Consider the following 18,961-nt stretch of genomic DNA (forward strand, 5'->3'; position numbering starts at 1 on the left):
ATCACAAGATGAAAAGCAGCAGATAGAGAGGAAGAATCTGTGATTGCAACAACCACCTCCACCCTGCAGAACCAAGAGAAAAGGCAGTGGAGCCCAGGAACCAGAGTCTGCATGAGTGAACTCGAGGTGCTCATGGCTCATTTTACACAACATCCTCATTATCCCAGCACTCATCCTCCTCTGTCCCCTCTCACAGAGATCCAGGATGTGGAGGGCTGGATGCTCCAGCGGAGGTGATATCACAGCTCACCTCCTTTCACTGCCCGAAACAAATGGACTGTGAGTGGCTCCCTTCCCATTCCTTGGAGTAAAACAGCTGGTAGAGCTCTATCATTTCAAAGGAATGTTTGATCAAATTATTGGGGCACTTGAATGAAGACAGTGGGTAGAGCATCCACTGGATCTTAATCTATTGAGCAGGGACGTTTTTCCACTTCCTGCCCTGTTTGTCCTTCATCCTGCATGGTCACTATTCTGTACTGCTCTGGACACAGCAGCAGAGATGCCTGAAAATGGAAATTTCTCCACATTTTTGGCCTCAGTCTCTTGAGTCCTGGGGCAAGATCTCTGTCATCCCTGTCCCTAAGAACCTCCACACGGAGACTTAGCCCTTCGGTGATGAATGCTGAAGTATCCAGAGGCTCCCAACAGGCCAAAACTAAGGGAAGAGTTTCATTCTCACCTGCTTCAAGCTCCTTCCAGTATGCCAGCTCAGCTCTTTGAACACCTGTGACACCGTGGAGCCACCTGGTGTCCCTGCCAATGGCAGGGGGTGGAATGAGATGGTCTCCAAGGTCCCTTACAACCCAAACCATCCTGGGATTCTGTGATCTTCAGTGGCTGGAGTTCCTCAGGATGCAGCAAGGATGGTAACAGAGTTCACTCTTGGAAGTTTCCTGTGAAATTATCTTTAGTCCAAGCAAGGCTTTTTATTGACTTCTCTGAAATCCTTTGTTGAGATCAATTGCAGGGAATGTTGTGGAACAAGTATAAACGGGCTAAAAGGAAAAAGGTGTGTTTGTGAAATCCTTCAGGCTGTTCACCGGCTGGCTCTGGGTACAACTCCAGATCAGTAATTACACTCATGCTGGAGAGGTATCCCAAGTGGAACACCAAGTGGAAAACCACTCTTTGATTGGTCTCTGCTGGCTTGTGATAGTCGGCTCACAGATCCCCAGAATCCCAGAATGGTCAGGATGGAAGGGGCTGCCGTGGGTCACCTGGTCCCACCTTCCTGCTCAGCAGGGTCATCTCAGAGTACAGGGCACAGGATTGTGTCCAGATGGGTCTGGAATGGCTCCACCCCCTCCCTAGGCAGCCTGTTCAGGGCTCGGGCACTGCCCAGGGAAGAAGTTCTGCCTCATATTCAGGTTGAACTTTCTTGGCATCAGTTAACCCAGGTCACAGATTTATGTCAATTTTGGGTCTGACCCCTTGGGCCTGTGCTGAAATTCTTGTTTCTGGTCAGCATCTGAAGACGTCAGTGAAAGAGATTTTCAAGCAATTTCACTTTTGCTGTTTAAACTGGTGCAGCCCAGGTGTTGTGTTGTGTGGCCTCAAGAAGAGCAGTGAGCGTAGGTTGGAAGTGAGGCAGAAGTGTGACCAAGGCACCCCATCTTTGGTGCCTCCTGCAGCAGCAGATTAGCTCAGCATCCCCAGGAGCCCAGAGCTGCATTCTCGGCATTCCTGCAGCTCCTTAGATGTCAGTGATGTCATCATAGCAGCCAGGGAATTGCAGATCCCAGAGGGCCTGAACTCATGTCTTAGCAAGTAAGCGTAGGAGGAACCAATTTCTGTTGTGTACTGCACTGTACCAGCAAGTTTCATTGAATCAAATCACAGCAAATGTATTTGCACCCACATTTCTGTCTTCTGTGAATACAGCAATGTCCAACAAGAGAGACTCGTGTCCTCCACCAGCCAGTTGCTCATCTGTACTACAGAAAACTACATTTGAGCGGTGAAACAGTGGGAGGGCTGGTGCAGAGATTGAAAAGCAAATAATTTATTCCTTTAGCTGTTCAATCTTTGTCCTTGTGCTCAGGACCTGCTGACATAAAACATATTTCAAGACAGAACTGGCATGGAGTGGAGGCATCAGCCCTTCTCCAGAAATCATCCCTTGGAAACTCTGTATCTTGTCAGCCTGTGAAAGAGATGTGTTTGCAATTTTTTTGTGCAGGACAAAATAGCTTGTTTTAGGAACACAGGAGCAAAATTTTAATTTCAGTTTCATAATTTTATCACCTGGCATTTTGTACCAAGAGCTTTGGGATGATGGCAGACCAGTACTGTGCAGCCTCTTGGTAGGCATGGGATGAATCAGTTCCTGCTGCTGGTGTAGCTGGGAGTTTGGAACTCTGGGATATACTGAAGCAGCACTTTTTTAACAATGGTTTGGTGAAACTTGAAGCGATGATGGCACAGTCTGCACGTGAAAGGCATTAAATAGCATTTCACAACCTGAAATTTGGGGGGTGAGGGAGACTGATGGGCCATCAGACACATTTCTATCTGAAATGGAATTTTTTTTTTTTCTAGTTCTGTTTAGGAAGTTGCCTCTGACAGGACCTTCCAGGGCAGAGCATGGTGCAGAGATTAAATTCTGCTCTCGCTGAGTGTCCCCAGGTGGCTCTGGGTTCAGAACTGTGGGTAGGATGGACCCTCCTCTGCAGATGTGGAATTTCCTGCTCGGAAGCAGAGTTTGCTCTGCAGCCTCAGTGCTGCTTGGATGTTGCTCTGTGTTACTCAGCCCTAATTAGAGCAGCTTGCCAGTTCTTTATTTCATCCCTTCATTTCAATGGGATTTCCAGACCTGGTGCAATTTGCCCCAGAGAGCTGGGGCTTGTTTCTGAGCCTAAATCTAGCCAGACCTTATACCTACACCTGCATTTCTCCAGCTACAAATAACAATGGAAGTGATTTTATCTAATCTCTCACCACTTGGTTTGTTCTTGTCCTCACTCTTAGGCATGAGGGTATTGAAAATGCTTTTGGCAGGCGGAGCTTTAAGCCGTGTAACCACCGGCATTAACACAACCACCTAGGCTATGTGTAAAGAACCGGGTATGGATGGCAGTGACCTCATGCAGGGAGGGAAACCTGGACAGCCAGAGCTCGTGGGTTGTGTGGTGTCCTCTGTGAAGGCCTGGAAGGCAGCACAGCAAAGCCATGGCTGGTGTCCTGCAGGGAAGGGCCCACAGCGTGCAGCCCTGGGCACGGGGCTTCAGGGAGCCCTCGGGCCTTCCCGTGTCTCTACGTGACTTGGCACCCGGATCCCAGGACAGCTCTCCAGAGCAGATCTGTGTCTATCTTGGGTTTCACGATGGAGCACCCAAGGCCCCTCCTTTACGCCAGCATTTCGGCGCTGTGCTTTGGAAGGACTCCAGGTCAGCAGTGAAGGGCTCTTTGATAATATCTGACGGGCGGGTAAGAATTTTGGTCAGCAGCCAAGGTACACATTGCCTGTAATCGTTAACTCAGTCTGTAAACAGTTCAAACGGCACTGAAGAGGCCGTCAGTTATTACATTAGAGAGAAGCCTTTCATGTGCCCGCGCAGGAGCCGGAGCCGCGCAGCGCCGGGCCTGCGGAGCAGCTCTGGCTGCAGGGCTGCAGCACGGCCTGGCCGTACAGCGGGTGCCGTGCTGAGCGCCTGACCTTCAAACCCTCGGCGCTGCAGCAATAACTAAATCATTACTTTCCTTTTGTTCTGCACCTGGCTCGGCGGCAGAGCCCAGAGAAACGGAGGGGGAAGGGATCAGGCAATGCTCCCCCCGGCGCCAGCTGGGAAGGTTCGGCAGGGCTGGCTGCTCCACCCCAAACCGATCTCCTGCCGGCAGCTTTTCCCTGGGGTGACTCCTCCGTTCCAAGCCCATCTCCTGCCTGCGGCGTTTCCCTGGTGAGAACAGCTCCATGTGCAATCCTAACAAACGTTTTGTCCGTGAATAGGTAAAGCTTCCCTGGACCGTCTTGGTTTCTCCAGAAATGGCCACAGTCCTGGTCAGGGCCACATCAGACATTTCCAGGCAACAGTGCTGCTGAGCTTAATCTTCAGGAGAGTTTAGAGAATTTCCCAGTCCACATAAACCTCTGGAGAGCTCTTTAGTCTCTTTCCAGGAGCAGTTCAGCCCTCCCGGAGATGTGTGATGCTTCAGAAGAAGTTGTTTTTAATTTGCCCCAAAAGGAATTTTCTTGTCAGTCTTTGCTCTTCTAGATCTGCCTTCTCCTTTCTAGAAAATCAAGGATGCACTTTCTGGCATCACTTGTCAAGGTTTTAACTTTGAAACACATTGTAAAAAGCTGGTGGCTGAGGAAAAGTACCCAGTGGCTGCAGTAAAGTGATCTGGACTCAGGTGAGTCTCTGTATGTGGCCCATCACTGCAGGGCTGCTTTCAGGGTCAGAGCTGTCTCAGGTGTTTGATGGACAAGTTGTGGGAGTCCTCATGTGTTTGTGCCACCCCATAGCTGGTCCCAGGGAACCTCTGTGCTTGGAGATGTGAGACAGCTGCCAGCACAGCTCGGGCTTTGCCGGTGCTTCGAGGGGTGCAGAGGGACAAGACCTGTGTGAGTCCTGTGTGAGTTCTGTGGGACAGCTTTAACCTCCCAGCCACTGCCAGTGTCAAATAGGGTCTTCAAGGATGGAGATGGCTCCAGAGTGGGGCAGGCTGGGCCCTCCAAGGTGTGTGAGGTGAGCAGGTCAGCGTGGGTTGGATGCTCTCCATGGGATTTGGGATCCAGACTGCCTGCAGAGTGCTTGAGGCAGAGGAGCATGAGCTGTTCTCCCTTGCCTTTACTTTCATTGAGTGCTGTGAGTCAGGGCTGGCCAGACTCCCTTTGCCTTTGATACTCCAACATGGATGTGTGGAGCAGACAGAGACAGTTTAACCAGACATTGTTATGGAACTTTGCCAGAGGTTTCCTTGCCAGTCCATACAATCCTCATGGTGGCTGTGCCAACAGAAGTGACACTTGCTTCCCTCATGCGGGACTGCTCTGTCTGCAGGAGAGCAAACTTCAGCAGAGCTGTCAGTGAGGGGCGTTTGAGAGTTTTTTGCAGCCCCATGGGAATAATTTAGGTTGGTAAAGCCCTCCAGGATCATCAAATCCAGCCTGTGCTCAATCCCCACCTTGTCACCAGCCCAGAGCACCTGAGTGCCACGTCCCGTCCAGGCCTTCCTTGGGGACCTCCAGGGATGGGGACACCAAATCTCCCTGGGAAGCCCCTTCCAAGGCCTGACCACCCTTTCCAGGAAGAAATTCCTCCTGATGTCCAACCTGACCTTCCCCTGGAATAGTTTGAGGCCAATTCTTCTTGTCCTGTCCCTTGTTCCCTGGGAGCAGAGCCTGACCCCCACCTGGCTCTGAAGTCCTTTCAGGGAGTTGCAGAGAGCAACAGAAAAGATCCAGACTTCACCTTCAGCTAAACTGTCTAATCCTGCACCTGTGATAATCAAATAAACATCCCACTTGGGTTTAGCACTGCCCATTGTTTCTCACCAGCTTGGTAATGAAAAGGAGAAGGAAACACAGTCATCTCTTGATTAGGGACTGATTTGTTGTATCAAACCCTCAGGCCCTGCTGACCCTTTGACTTGGTCCAAAGGTGGTGAAGCTCATAAAGCACAAGTAAGGGCACAAGCACAGGAGTATTGCACTGGCATCTTGTCGGTCCTTTGTCTCCTCTCCCACCTCTGGCCACTCCTTCAGGGGACTCGGATGGTTATCTGAGCTGTTCGCATGTTGAGGTAGGACCTGAGTCTCTCTAAGAATAATGCATCTCTTATCAGTGAATGTGTTTGTCTGTGACTCACATGTGGGTAAGGTGTGTTTGCTGTTATAACAGCTTTTGAAACTTTATGCCGTAAATTGAAAAACCCCCTTATCCTGATGGCTGAGCTTCATGCCCAGGTGTCATGGAAGTGGCAGTTTTTCTTTGGGCTTCTTGAAACGCTGCTGTTCTTTTCCAATGAGCCATTTCCATCTTCTTCGTGACTAAAATCCACTTCATCTCCCTGCCCTGTCCCTTCTCATCCTCCCATGTCCTTCTAGTAGTGTCCCACAGCACTTTCCAGCTCCACTGTTGCTGTGTTTCAGCCTCCTGGCAGCATCTCCTGTGCCTATGGTAGTGTCTTGTCATTCCTGCTGCTGTCTCCGTGAGTTGAGTGGAATGGTCTTGGGGTAAGAGTGGCTTCTGTTCAGCTGGTAAAGCTGGAGAGTTGAGGTGAACTGGGAAGAGCCTTTCTTAGAGCAGTAAAGACATTCACACAGTATTATTCACAGAGTCACAGAATCACTAAGGTTGGAAAAGACCTCAAAGAGCATCAAGTCCAGCCTGTGACCAATGCCCACCTTATCACCCAGCCCAGAGCACTGAGTCCCATTCCTTGGGCACCTCCAGCGATGGGAACTCCACCATTTCCCTGGGCGGCCCCTTCCAATACCTGACATGAAGAAATTCTTACTTGTGTCCAACCTGAACCTCCCTGCGCACAAGGGAGCTGTTTTCTCTTGTCCTGTTACTTGTCTGGGAGATGAATCCGATCCCCACCTGGCTCCAACCTCTTCTCAGGTTGAGCTTTGGGGCAGGCTGGGACAGGAGGATCTGGTGACTGGGTTCTCCCAACAAGGCAGTGTTGCTGTCAGGAGCATTCTGTAGTGACTGAGAAGTGCACATGGCCTGTTCCATCCCAGCCATGCATGGTTCCTGGGGGTGTCCCTAGTGCCAGCAGCTGGGACAGTCCCCACGCTCTGACACCTCTGGGAGATGCACTGTGCAGGTGCACATCTGGCTTTTAGAGCTGAGACATCTGCCCTACTCATTCCCACAGGAATCCTGTCTCAGGTGCCCTGTTTCCGTCTCCTCATAGACCCAGCAGAGGATCTTGCCCAGTAATTATTACAGCCAGGCTAGTGCTGGCAGCAAAAATGGAGAGGGTGGTAGGAGACCACTTCCACTTGCCTTTAGAAACCTACAAGGGCATGTAAACCTTACTTAACTCAGAGGCTCACTGACAGAATTCTAGCAGGGAAGAGGTGTCTTAAGCCAGACATATCCACAAATCCAGGAATATCCTGCCTCAGGAGCTCATGCTGGGTGACAGTGATGTGACACAGCTGGGGGAAGACAGCAGGGCAGTGGGCAGTGGGTGTCTCCCATGGATGTGGCACGACAGTGTCTGAGATGCTCTGTGTCACCAAAGGTGCCATTGTAGTGATGTAGGCCCCTGCTTCATCCTCTCACTGCTGCTTTGGCTGTAGCTCATCTGTAAAGGAGCTTTTCCACAAGGCATTTCATCCACTCAAGGCTGTGGCACTAATGGCAACTGGAGAATGATTCTGGCATGAGATGAAGAATGGTCCTGGCATGAGCTCTGCTTCCAAGCTGGAAATTCCACATCTGCAGAGGAGGGTCCATCCTACCCACAGTCCTGAAGCCAGAGCAACCTGGGGACACTCAGCGAGAGCAGAATTTAATCTCTGCACCATGCTCTGCCCTGGAAGGTCCTGTCAGAGGCAACTTCCTAAACAGAACTAGAAGAAAAAAAATGAAATTTCCATTTCAGATAGAAATGTGTCTGATGGCCCATCAGTCTCCCTCACCCCCCAAATTTTAGGTTGTGAAATGCTGTTTAATGCCTTTCATGTGCAGACTGTGCCATCATTGCTTCAAGGTGCCACCAAATGTGGCAGGGGAGGTCTTGCTGTCCCGAACAAAATCCTTGCACCCTTCTCCCGGCCCTGCATGGGTGAGGATTCCCTCAAGGTCTTGCATGAGATTCCACCTGCTGGAATACTAGTGAGAGGAAGGGAAGGAGAACTGGTGCTGGGACACAGCCAGAAGTCACAGCACTGTCCCACAGATAAGGCAGCAGCTGGCTCTGCTGGTGTTCTGGGAGCAGATGCTCTCTCGGCACTCTGGCACCACTGACCACGAATTCCAGCTGTATTCTGGAGTTTGTTTCCTAAATGAAATGTTAGTGTCAAAAGTCTAGTGGGGAGCAGAGTGTGCAGCCCATAGTGCTGCCTGGTGAGTGCAGAACCCCATGTGTGCAGTTCCCTTGCAGCCCCAAAATGTGCAGAGCACGGGTAAATCCCAATGGATGCTCCTCTGCAGCCCCCTGACTGTGCCACAGCCAGGCTGGTGTATCCACCAATGCATTTAACGGCTCTTCCTGGTGTTTTGATCCATGAATTCTTCACATTTTCAATGAGTTTCTGTAGCTTTAACATATCCCAGCTGTACTAAGCTGAAGAATTCTTGTTCACTTAATCAATTGTACAGAAGTCTCTGTTTAAGATGGAGTGAGCAGGACTCCTTGTAATAATCAAGATGGTGACACACTGCAGCTTTATCTAGTGCATTTTCATTTTTCATTTGTTTTTTACAGTAATGCCTGTTTGCTTTTTGACTGGTTTGTGTGATTCAACAATGGTGTTCATAAAATTCCCCACAGTGACTGCAAGTTCCTTCCTGTTCATCAACGGCTCACTGAGAGCTCATCCCTGTGTAAAATACCTGGATAATTTTTTTCATATTTGCATTTTTTACCATCTTGTATCATTCCACTACTCAGTATCATGAGATCCTTTGCTAGACAGTTTTAATGTTTACCAACTTGGATTTTTCTGTGTTGCTGAAGAACTTGGTTGTTTCACCATCCCTCTCATTTTCCATGTGGTTTGTGATTATTTGGACAGCACAGTTTGCCGTAGGACTGTCCTGGTGGGTTCACGCTAAGGGCTGCCCCGCTTTCTTATCTTTTTGGTTCTGAAGATCACAGAACCGTGGAATGGTTTGGATTGGAATGGACTCACCCCCTGTCATGGGCAGGGACATCTCAGGGTGCTCCAAGCCCTGTCCAGCCTGGCCTTGGGCACTGCCAGGGATCCAGGGGCAGCCACAGCTTCTTTGGACAGCCTGTGCAAGGACCTCCCCACCCTCTTGGGGAACAATTCCTTCCAATATCCCACCTATCCCTGCCCTGGCAGTGGGAAGCCATCCCCCCTTGTTCTGTTGCTCCAGGCCCATGTCCAGAATTCTTCTCCCTGGGCAGTACTGCACAATATTCCATCATCTTCCATAGCCTTGACCTTGTAGAAGAACAGGAGAGGAGACACCAGAGTCTGGCATTCATGAAACTGCCTTTAGTCCCACACTCACTGACTGCTTTGAGGAACCCTGTGGCTCTGTGAACCATCTCTTTCCTTTTCCAAAGCTCTGTTAGTTTTTCCTTTCTATTCATGAACCTATTTTTTTAACCTGGCTTTTCTTGTAGTAGGGAGGTCAGGATTATCAATCTGCCGTTCCCTGCATTGCTCTCTACTTCTTCAAGTGCATTTTGATATTTGCTGCTTGCAGTTTTTTCTGGGATTGTGGTCAACGTAGTGAAGAGTTCAGTCCAGGATTTTTCTCAAGCCCTTTGGTGAACACTCTCCTGTCCTGTTCTCTTCCTGTCTTTTCCATGCCAATCCTATGGGTTGGTTATAACATTTCTCATGCCACTTCAGATCAAACTTTGATTCTTCCCCCACGAAGAAAGCGTGGAAAGTGCTCTTGAGTTTCCTCACAGAGAAAACTGAGGACTTTCTCTGAGTCCTTTTTCAACCCTTGTCCCTCAGGCTTCCTTGGTGAACAGAAAGAGGAACAGAAATGTTTAAAGGCTCTTTGGGGAGAAAGGAAAAAAAGCACAAATAATCTCTTTTCTATGGGCATGGTTGATTCAGGGAGAATTAATCGGCTCAGGCTGCAGAAAAACCAGCTCCAGTGAGGCACTGGAATACACTCTGTAATACACTTTCTGGTGTGGAGGAGAAGGGAGTCCTGGATTGGGTGAGGAGTCCCTCTTTTTGGAGGTCTTGAAAACAGGTTCAGCAAGTGTCTCTGACACTTGAATGTTTTAGGTCTGGCTGATCCTGCCTTCAGGCAGCAAAGTGGGCTCTCAGGGTCACCTTTTTTCCTCCTGTTTTCTACATGAAACTCCCACGTGGGAATTGGGCACCTCTCCATGTCTGATTCCCCAGGACCTTTCCCCATGTTTCTGTTGCGCAGTGCAACCTGTGAGTGGTGCTGGGAGGGACAGGTTGGTGTGAAGATAGTGGGACTGGTGGGAATAAAGTGGTAAAGATGGCAAGGAGGAGTTAAAAAAGTGAAATTCAGTATTTTAGGAGTGGCACTTTGGACAGAAAAGGTAGAAAATAAAGAGAAGCCATAAGGCAAGGAAACAGGAAATCAAAAAGTTGATAGCAAGAAGATAGGGATGAGGAGGAGCTCTGTGTCCTCTCCAAAGGTGTGACAGGAGGGATGTGCTGACAGAGACAGATGGAGTGACAAAGCCAAAGGGTCACAGGTTGACAGTGTCTTACCAGTGCCAGAGTATGGACGGAGCTGCAGAGCTGAATCACCCAAGAGTGGATCCAAACCCTGCCAGCTGATCCCAGCCCACCACTGGGATCCCAGGAACACTGCCCCAGGCAGGGGTTATCTTGTGAGAAGGATCTGGCAGAGCAGCAAGGTGACTTCCACCAGGGAAGCCCCGCTGGAACAGCTCTGTGGGGTCCAGCAGAACCCCTGAGGTGCCTCTGCTGACTGGGAGCCCCTGGGAGCAGGGAGTGCTGGAACAGCAGCGTGGTGGAATTTAGGCAGCACATATGAAGCCTGTCTGATTTTGGGTGTGAACATACCCCCTCTCCTCAGCAATGGGATTTTGTTGTCGCCTAGATCAGATAAGGGTCTGTAAGGAGCCATGGCTGTGGCAGTCAGTGCTGCAGAGGTGCCCAGCCCAGCAGAGAGGGGGATGCCCTGCCTGGGAGCCCATCTGTAGCCACAGACCCAGGAGGGAGCAAGGGATCCTGACTGCAGCCACAGGCACACATGGGGCACAAGTCCTCTGCATTGAGAACTCTCATAATACTTGCTTTTCCACATCATCCTTAGATTATTTATTGAGTCTGCTCTTGTCCTGTGAGCACAATGTGCAGCCAGGATCCCTCACTGGTAATGCCAGGGATGGGGCAGTAAGAATGCCAAGAAATGCTGTTGAAGGACGTAGAAAATAAGAGCCACGTCTTGCTGCTGTGCTGCTGCTGGAGGAGTTGCCAGTACAGCAACAAAGAGGAGAAGGAGCTGAGGGGAGGAGAGGGAGGAGATCTCTGGAGCAGAGATGAGTGGAGTAGGTGGCTGTGATGGATGGTGCCTGTGTCCCTGCCCCAGGAATGGCCCTGAGCTGCCCCTGGGCATTGCAGGGTGCTGAGAAGGCTCCAGGGCTCAGCCTCCAGCCTGATCCATGTCTGTGAGGGACCCAGCACAGAATAACAAGGGGACACTGCTTTGCCTCAGCTCCATGGACAGCTGCCCACATGTGAAGGGTCTCAGGTGCAGGGACCAGCATTCCTCAGCAGGTCTTCTCCAGATTTATCACCTGAGTCTTGCTCCAGAACAGCTGCCAGCATTTTCCATATGCTCCCCATGCACATTTGGAACTGCAGTGGCTTGGCCCGTTGCTCATATTCCTGGTGTTCACTATTAATCATGGAACGGCCTGGGTTGGAACAGACCTTAAAGCTCATCTTGTTCTACCCCCTGCCATGGGCAGGGACACCTTCCACTATCCCAGATTGCTCCAAGCCCTGTCCAGCCTGGCCATGGATCCCATTTCCAGCGATCCAGGGGCAGGCACAGCTTCTCTGGGCACCCTGTGCCAGGGCCCCTCACCCTAATGCTGGGATCAGGCCCAGCAGTCCTGGTCACAGAGAGGCTGCTCCAAGCTCAGCACGTGGGACTGTGATTGTCCCGTGAGTGTCACAGCCAGGGCTGGACACAGCTCCAAGGTCCTTCCCAGCTACAGCAGGCTCCAGGAGCAGCCCGGGGGAGGCTCAGGTGGGATCCCTCTGAGCTGCTGGAGCTATCCTGACACACACTCTGCATTTCCTGTTTGGTGTTTCTCTGTGGCTGTGACAAGCACATATTACCCCAACGCCATGATCACATATTAACCCGAGCTCCCAGCCAGGCAAGCAGAGCACAAAGCGATGCTGTTCTGGGTGAATCCAGTGGGATCATGGGCACTTGAATGCCATGTCAGTGTTGGTCAAGGCAGCACCTGTCAGTGCTCCAAGGGAGCAGGGGCTTTTTGGGAGCTTCCCACTGCTCTAAGCCATAACCAATGCGATTGCTTCCCTGAAAACCTGGATTTCTAGAGTTTGTGGTGCTCAGCTTGGTATAATTGCCCTCTTATCTGATGTCCTGAAGTCTTGAAGTCTAAACTGTAGCATCCCAGAATGGTTTGCATTGGAAGGGACCTTAAAGATCATCCAGTCATCCCCACTGCTAATGGGCAGGGACACCTTCCACTAGACTCATGTTTTGACAAAAGGGTGCAAACTTTTATTTTAAAATATTTCAAATTTCACTGAAATCCTTTGCTTTTACTTTGGTTTTAAGCAGTTCCAGACATGACTAGGAGTTGGATACAAACTCACAGCCACAGACCTTTGCACGAGGCGTTAGAACTAGTTGGTCTCCATTCTGTTATCTTAGGATTTGATGATTTTAACTTACTTTCATGGTTTTGTTAGCACCTAGACTCGGTGCTACCAAAAGCAGCTCTGTGGCTTTATGGTGCCTCCCAAGTCTGCGGTGCCGGGTGCTTGTGAATGTGGAATTGGTGCTGGGTTAAATCACGGCACAGGCAGCAAAAAGCACCCCCGTCACTGCCAGCAGCATTCCTGGCACTTTCCTAATGGGTGTAGCCCTGGGAGTGAGGGCAGTGTCTGCCAGCCCATGCCAGGGGGGTCAGTGGGGCACAGCTAGAGGCCATAGAGCTGTGGTCTCCAGCTCCACAGAGTCCAGCCAGGCTCTGTGGGGACTGTGGTGGTTGTAGTGGTTGGGGTGACACCCAGCTTGGGCAGTTCTTTTGTGTCATTCAAAGCCTCACTGGCAACAGGGGGTCCTACACCTCTGGGCAGGTCCAGAGGGTTTGCAGGGTGGGCTTGAGCCCCCCCTTGCAGTGCTGAGCCCCAGGATCTGAGTTTCCCCTTGCTTTTGTCCCTTAGTCCCACCCACTATCCCTGTGCAACACCAGTGAGGATGAACACACAGAATCGGGGTTCATCACCATCGTCAAGCTGGAACAGCCGGATCGGGATCCCAACCCCTGCCTGTCCCTGGCCAACAAGGTAAGTGCAAAAATGCCTGAAATGGCATCAGCCTAGGAAGTGAAACCTGTAGTGCAGCAAAGAAAAGGGCAGGAGGAGGCAGCGAGGTAGCTCTTTCCTAGAGCTGTTGGGAAGTGGAGAAAAGGACAAGGACAGAGCAGAGTCCTTGGCAGAAGGGGTCCTTTGGGAGAGATGCTGTGCCAGCCATCCCAAACACCCATCCCTTGGCCTTTTGGACTGCCTGACTTTGTGAAAAGTGTGGAGTTCCCCCTAGCCTGGCAGCTGTGGAATGCTCAGACCTTACCCAACAACCCATACCCTTACCCCACTGCCCAGCAGCCTTGTACCCCTCCTGTTTTACAGCCTCATGTTGCTCCCTGGCCTGTGAGGGGAATTCTGTTTCTCTGTCTTCTCTGGCCTGTGGGAAAACACGGACACAGAAAACATCTTCTGCCGGTCTGTTTCCAAAAATAATGCTGTAATACTTCACTGGATGAGGCACGAGGAGAGTCAGTGCTGAGCAGTGAGATAAATGCAGACCAGCTGAATTAGTGGTGGGTCATGACTTGTTGCCCTGGGAGATCTGAGAGGTCTTTGGATCAGGCTCCTCAGTGAAACAGCAGTTTCTGTGCCAAAAGCTGAGGTCACTGGTCCAATTCTCTGGTAATAAGGAAGTCAGGTAGGAACAAGGGTCATTTTAAACCTTAAAATCTTCGTAACTGATTAGTTGCATGGATAAGGATGACATTGGCTTTTTCTTTTGATTGTCTCTCTCTCAAAATGTTAGGTTATTTTCATGCTTGTACAAGTGTTGTACAAGCATGAAAACCCCCTTGTTCAGCTCTTCTTGGCTTTACCTGGATTGCCTTCAGGTGATTCTACCCTGTTGCCTTCTTCCTGCTGGTGATGATGTGGTATAGATGAGGACAGGGTCTCTTCCATGTTCTCTGCAGCTCAGCTGAAGAAGGCAGGCAAAACTTGGACCCAGATTTTGCTCTTGCACAGCAGGGTTTTTTCATGAAGGCTGTGGCATCAAAAGCAAGGAAAGGGATGTGATGCCATGGTGGATTTGTTATCCCAGGGCTGGTTCCCCCTGGCTGCACAGGCAGTATCTATCTCTTCCTAGGTTGCCCAGCCCAAATTTGGGATGCTGCTGCTCTGGAGCTCGTGCCAGCTGTTGGCATGAGCCAGCGTGATGGAGTTGTCAACCTGCGGTCAGTTCCCCCACCCCTGGAAAATGGCCTGGGCAGCTTGTGACAGACATGAGGAAGAGGGCTGGGCAGATGCCTCCAGCTCTCCTATGTCCATCCAGATATGACCATCACACGACAGTGGTGCCAGGATGCCCCAGGATGTTTAGTCAGCGCAGCTGCTCTGGAGGATTGTGAACAGGAGGACGAAGCAGCTGCAAAGGCCCGTCTTCCATTTCAGAACCTTAAAAGGTTTCAAAGCTTAGGCCTTGTTGGATGAGGCTTGGAGCAATCTGGTCTAGTGGAAGGTGTCCCTAGCCATAACAGAGGGTGGAATGAGATGAGCATCAAGGTCCCTTCCAGGCCAAACCATTCTGGCATTCTGGGATTCTAACTGTTTCACTAGTTTTGTCCTTCATCTTTGAGACTCTGATCACAGCATTGGAAGTACCAGTGTGTTACTGAGTCCAAGGATCATCTGAGAAGGGTTGGCACAGGGAGGACAAGACACGGTGCATTGCTACACTCTGCTCATCCACCTTGATCCCTTCTCCAGGACCCCTGAACCCCCCAAAGCAAAGAAACCCTCAGTTCACTGGCTATCAGTCATCACTTGTTCTGTTAGAGCAAAATGCAACTCTGGATTTTGACATCCAGCTGTACGTGACAGCAGTCGCCATCCTGCAGGTGTTCCTACTCTAAGATCTCACCAAGGGAGGCTGACAGTTCTTCTCCCACAAACAGGACTAGTTTAGCCATGAAATAGAGCAGATGCTCCTTAAGCTGGCCTGGGCCCTGCCTTATATCATGGATCTTCCACCCCCTGCAATTCCTGCAGGGAATGCTTCTTCATTCTCCTGAAGCCTCTGCCAAGCTCCATCCTTCCAACATCGTACAGATCAGAGAATCACAGAATGGCTGGGACTGGAAGGGACCTTAGAAGATCATCTCAGTCTAAGCTGCTGCCATGGGCAGGGATGCTGAGGTCTCTTCCTCAAAATGCCAGGACCACACTTCTCCTCTGGAGCAGGGTGTAGCTGTGGGATGTGGCTAGTGCTGGCTGGAGTAGGAATCTTGTTTTCCTGACAAGTGTGTCTTGGGGCAGAGCTTTACATATGGAATTGCAGGCTGTATCAATGATGATAAAAATAGCCATGTGCAGAGTGTTATCACAACCTCTGCTTCAGCTGTCACCCAGCCAAGCCCTGCACACGGACAGCCCTGGCCAGCCCAGCACGAGGAGAACTCCACCAGCCACCTGAGGCACTTCCCTGCTTCCTCAATTCCATCACTGCTTCAGCATCCAAAGCTAGAACCAGCAGGGAAGGCATTAGAGGAGGGAAAAGCATGGGAAGGACCTCTAGAATCAATTCAAAGTGATGCATTCTTCTTTCTGATCATAATTTGTAAATTGGGGGAGGGGCTTTTTTTTTATTATTTCTGAGTGAAGCAGTGATTGCAAGTCTGGTTGACAGACTGCTGAGATCTCCAAACTCATCTTGTACATACCTATTTTCACCAGAAATGTTTCAGCTCTCAAAGAGGGAGTTCAGCTGTGCCATGTGGCTGAAGAGATAAGGTGCAAAGATAGGAAACACTGAGAAAATTACTGTATCAAGCACGTTGTGAAAGGCTTGACCAGAATCACAGAATATCTTGAGTTGGAAAGGAACTCCAAGGATCATCCAGTCCTGCTCCTGTCCCTGCACAGACACCCCAACAATCCCACCCTGTGCATCCCTGGGAGCTCCTGGAGCTGTGGCAGCCTTGGGGCTGTGCCCATTCCCTGGGGAGCCTGGGCAGTGCCAGCACCCTCTGGGGGAGGAACTTTTCCCTGATATCCACCCTAACTCTCCCAGGCACAGCTCCAGCCATTCCCTGGGCCCTGTCCCTGGTCACCAGAAGTTGTGTTCTTTGCAGTAGGAGTCAGAAAGATGTTGGGAAAAGTCACTTGTCCAGTCTCAGTTGTTCATTGCCCCACTGTCACTGTCTTTAGCAGGATAAAATTTTTGTAGAGCTGTTTGTTGTTCATCAAAGCCTGACTATCAGGTGGAATTCACTCCCAGAAAGTCCTCTTCCCCCAAAAGTGCTGGCAAACGCTGAGGTTCCTTCGATCCCAGGCAGTACCCCAGTCTCTGATCTGACCTTCCCAGCTTCTCTATGAGTGTCAACATCCTATCAGCAGCTCAGAGCCTCCACCTCTGCCTGTTCCTGACCATCTGCAGCTCCATTCCCATCCCTGTACCCAGACCCAGGCCCCTGGCGCTCCTCACCGAGGTGGCCCAGGAGCAGGGATGGAGCCGGCGCGGCTCGGCCGTGCCGGGAATGCTGCATCCATCCTTGGCCCTGCCGGCTCCCTGAGTGTGACAGCGCACTGGGAGCAGAGCAGTGCCACGTGGCGCCCAGCCAGGGGTTGGCAATGCTGCTCCTGTTTGCTCCGTGCTCTGGACCTGCGGATCAAAGGGCTCCGCCTGAGCAGCCTCGGCCCAGCCCAGACTTCTGCTCACCTTCCATCTCTCAGGGTTGCCTCCGCCTGCCCGGAGTGCTGCAGGGGCTGCCTGGGAGGAGGTGGGTGATCCAAAAGGTCCTGGCTGGTTACCTCAGCAGGGTGGCATGTGTGCTCGGCTGGGTGTGTCTCTGAGCTGTCCCTCCCCCCTGGGAAAGCCTTCGAACTGCTAATCCTAGAGCAGACTTGCAGCCCTGGCTCCACCTGAGCTCCACCAGGGAGAGCGGCATGAGTGGGAGTCAGGCCCTCTGACAGCCCTGGTGCTACCAGGTGACGGGACGTGCGAGAGTTTCTGCTGTCCGTGGAGGTCAGCAGAGCTAACAGGGCTGCATATCCCGCCCCAGCAAACCCAGCTCTGAAACAAGGGAGCACCTGGCAAGTGGACAGCTGGGGATTGGTTAGGTTTGTGTGTTGCTGTGACTAAGGCCACCAACTAGCTCACCTCCACAACTTTGGGAAGAAACCACCCGTGAGCCTCAGGACTCTGGCAAGAGCAGACACTGCAGCCCGACGCAAGCTCAGGAACCAAGGTGGGAACTGTTTCCTCAGTCCAAGCAGATGCTTCCTTCTTCTGCAAAGAGCCCAGGAGGTAGACACGGATCCAACGGCAGGTGTGGACACAGGTTACAGTACAAAATGTCCACTCAAACTTGTGTTGTTTTGGACAGGCAAAGCTGGCAGGGGAGCGTGGAGCCCGTGCGATCCTTTTCGACATCACAGATGATGAAAGTGCTGCTGATCAGGTACAGACCCTAGTGATACCCTCAGCCAAAACACAGTACTCCTGTCCTGTGCTTGGAATGTGCTCGGGGCAGAGCCCCCCCAGGCACCAGTGGGAGGTCTCAGGAGGATGCTGCTTGTGTTGGGTGTTGGCTCTTACCCCACACAGATATTCTCCATTGGCACAATCATGCTCCTAAAAGGCATAGTGTGGTCAATCAAACTTTTCTGCAGGGAGCTGGATCCTTCCTCTTCGTAAATCATAAATTTCCCCATCCCATCTAGTCCAGACAGCCCAGTGTACCTCAGGAAGGGTGATTTCTCAAGTTTTCAAGCCAAAGTCACATCCTCCTGCTTCGCTGTTGGCGCATGTTTAACCTTGGTTTAGACATCTCCAAAGGTCCCTTTCCCGAGCACTGTTGTCATCTCTGGAAGGGAATCAATTCCCCATCCAGATAATTCAGAGATATGAAAAACATCCAGCTTTAGGTAGGGAACAGACAGGGGAGCTGGTGCCTTACCTCATCCAGACTCTGGGCTGACTCCTTGCTGGGTGCATCCCTTGTGTCTCTTTCATGCACTTACAACTTAATTTCTGGTGCCAAAGAAACACAGCAGCAAATGCAGGTCCATGAGGTGATGCCGTGGTTCCTCAGATCCCAGTCACACTGATCCCAGATCAGTCTCTGATCTGTACCCCAAGCTTTGGCTCCTGCTTTTCCATCTTTCCCATTTGGTACACTAAAGCCAAGGGTATCAAATCCTATCAACAATTCAGTGCCTTCGGCCCTGGTCTTCCTGACCATCTGCACTTCCATTCATAACTCCATCCCTGTCCGTTCCCCCAGGTATCCCTGGGGTATGGGAAGGGATCTGATGGCCACCCTGATCCAGTCAGTCTGGAAGAGAGCAGGCTTGGACACTTGCTGAGCCAGCCTGTGTCAGGCTGCCTGAACCACAGTGGAAAACTGCCAGTGTGACCAGGAACAAGGAGCATGTCCTTAGGGAGGAGGGGAACTGGATGGGTCCAGAGCAGAGGAAGCATTTCTCTGGCAAAGGCAGCACTCAGCAGTGCTGCTGGCACTTCCACAGGGATGAGGAGGGACCAAGAGCTTTTGTACAGGGGCTTGAAAGGAGCTCAAGAGACAGCAGGCAATGGCCGGTTGTGCATGTGGAGTCTCCAGCAGGGAAAATTAAGAAATCCATGCTGGAAAATTGGTAAAAGAGAAGTTTCCATCTGATTCATCATGGAGGAATAGTGTAAACTTGGGGGACCAGTCAGTCTCTGAAGTGTTGCAAGAAGCATCATGAGGAACAGACATGCTTGGGGGGTCGGGATCGTCCTTGTTTCAGGCTGTTCTGGATCAGCCTTCATTATGTTTGTTTCTTTGC

General features: G+C 51.0%; 1 protein-coding gene across 1 annotated transcript in view; it reads left to right on the forward strand.

The window, feature by feature from the left end:
- RNF43 (ring finger protein 43) overlaps positions 1-18,961 on the forward strand; it is a 57,257-nt gene that overhangs the window by 26,735 nt on the left and 11,561 nt on the right. Inside the window, exons 2-3 of the mRNA XM_040082459.1 lie at positions 13,052-13,174; positions 17,518-17,592. Coding sequence (XP_039938393.1) covers positions 13,052-13,174; positions 17,518-17,592 — 198 coding nt within the window. The remainder of the gene's footprint in view (positions 1-13,051; positions 13,175-17,517; positions 17,593-18,961) is intronic.

Source organism: Hirundo rustica, chromosome 19 (genome assembly GCF_015227805.2).
Source record: "Hirundo rustica isolate bHirRus1 chromosome 19, bHirRus1.pri.v3, whole genome shotgun sequence".
Lineage (NCBI taxonomy): Eukaryota > Metazoa > Chordata > Aves > Passeriformes > Hirundinidae > Hirundo > Hirundo rustica.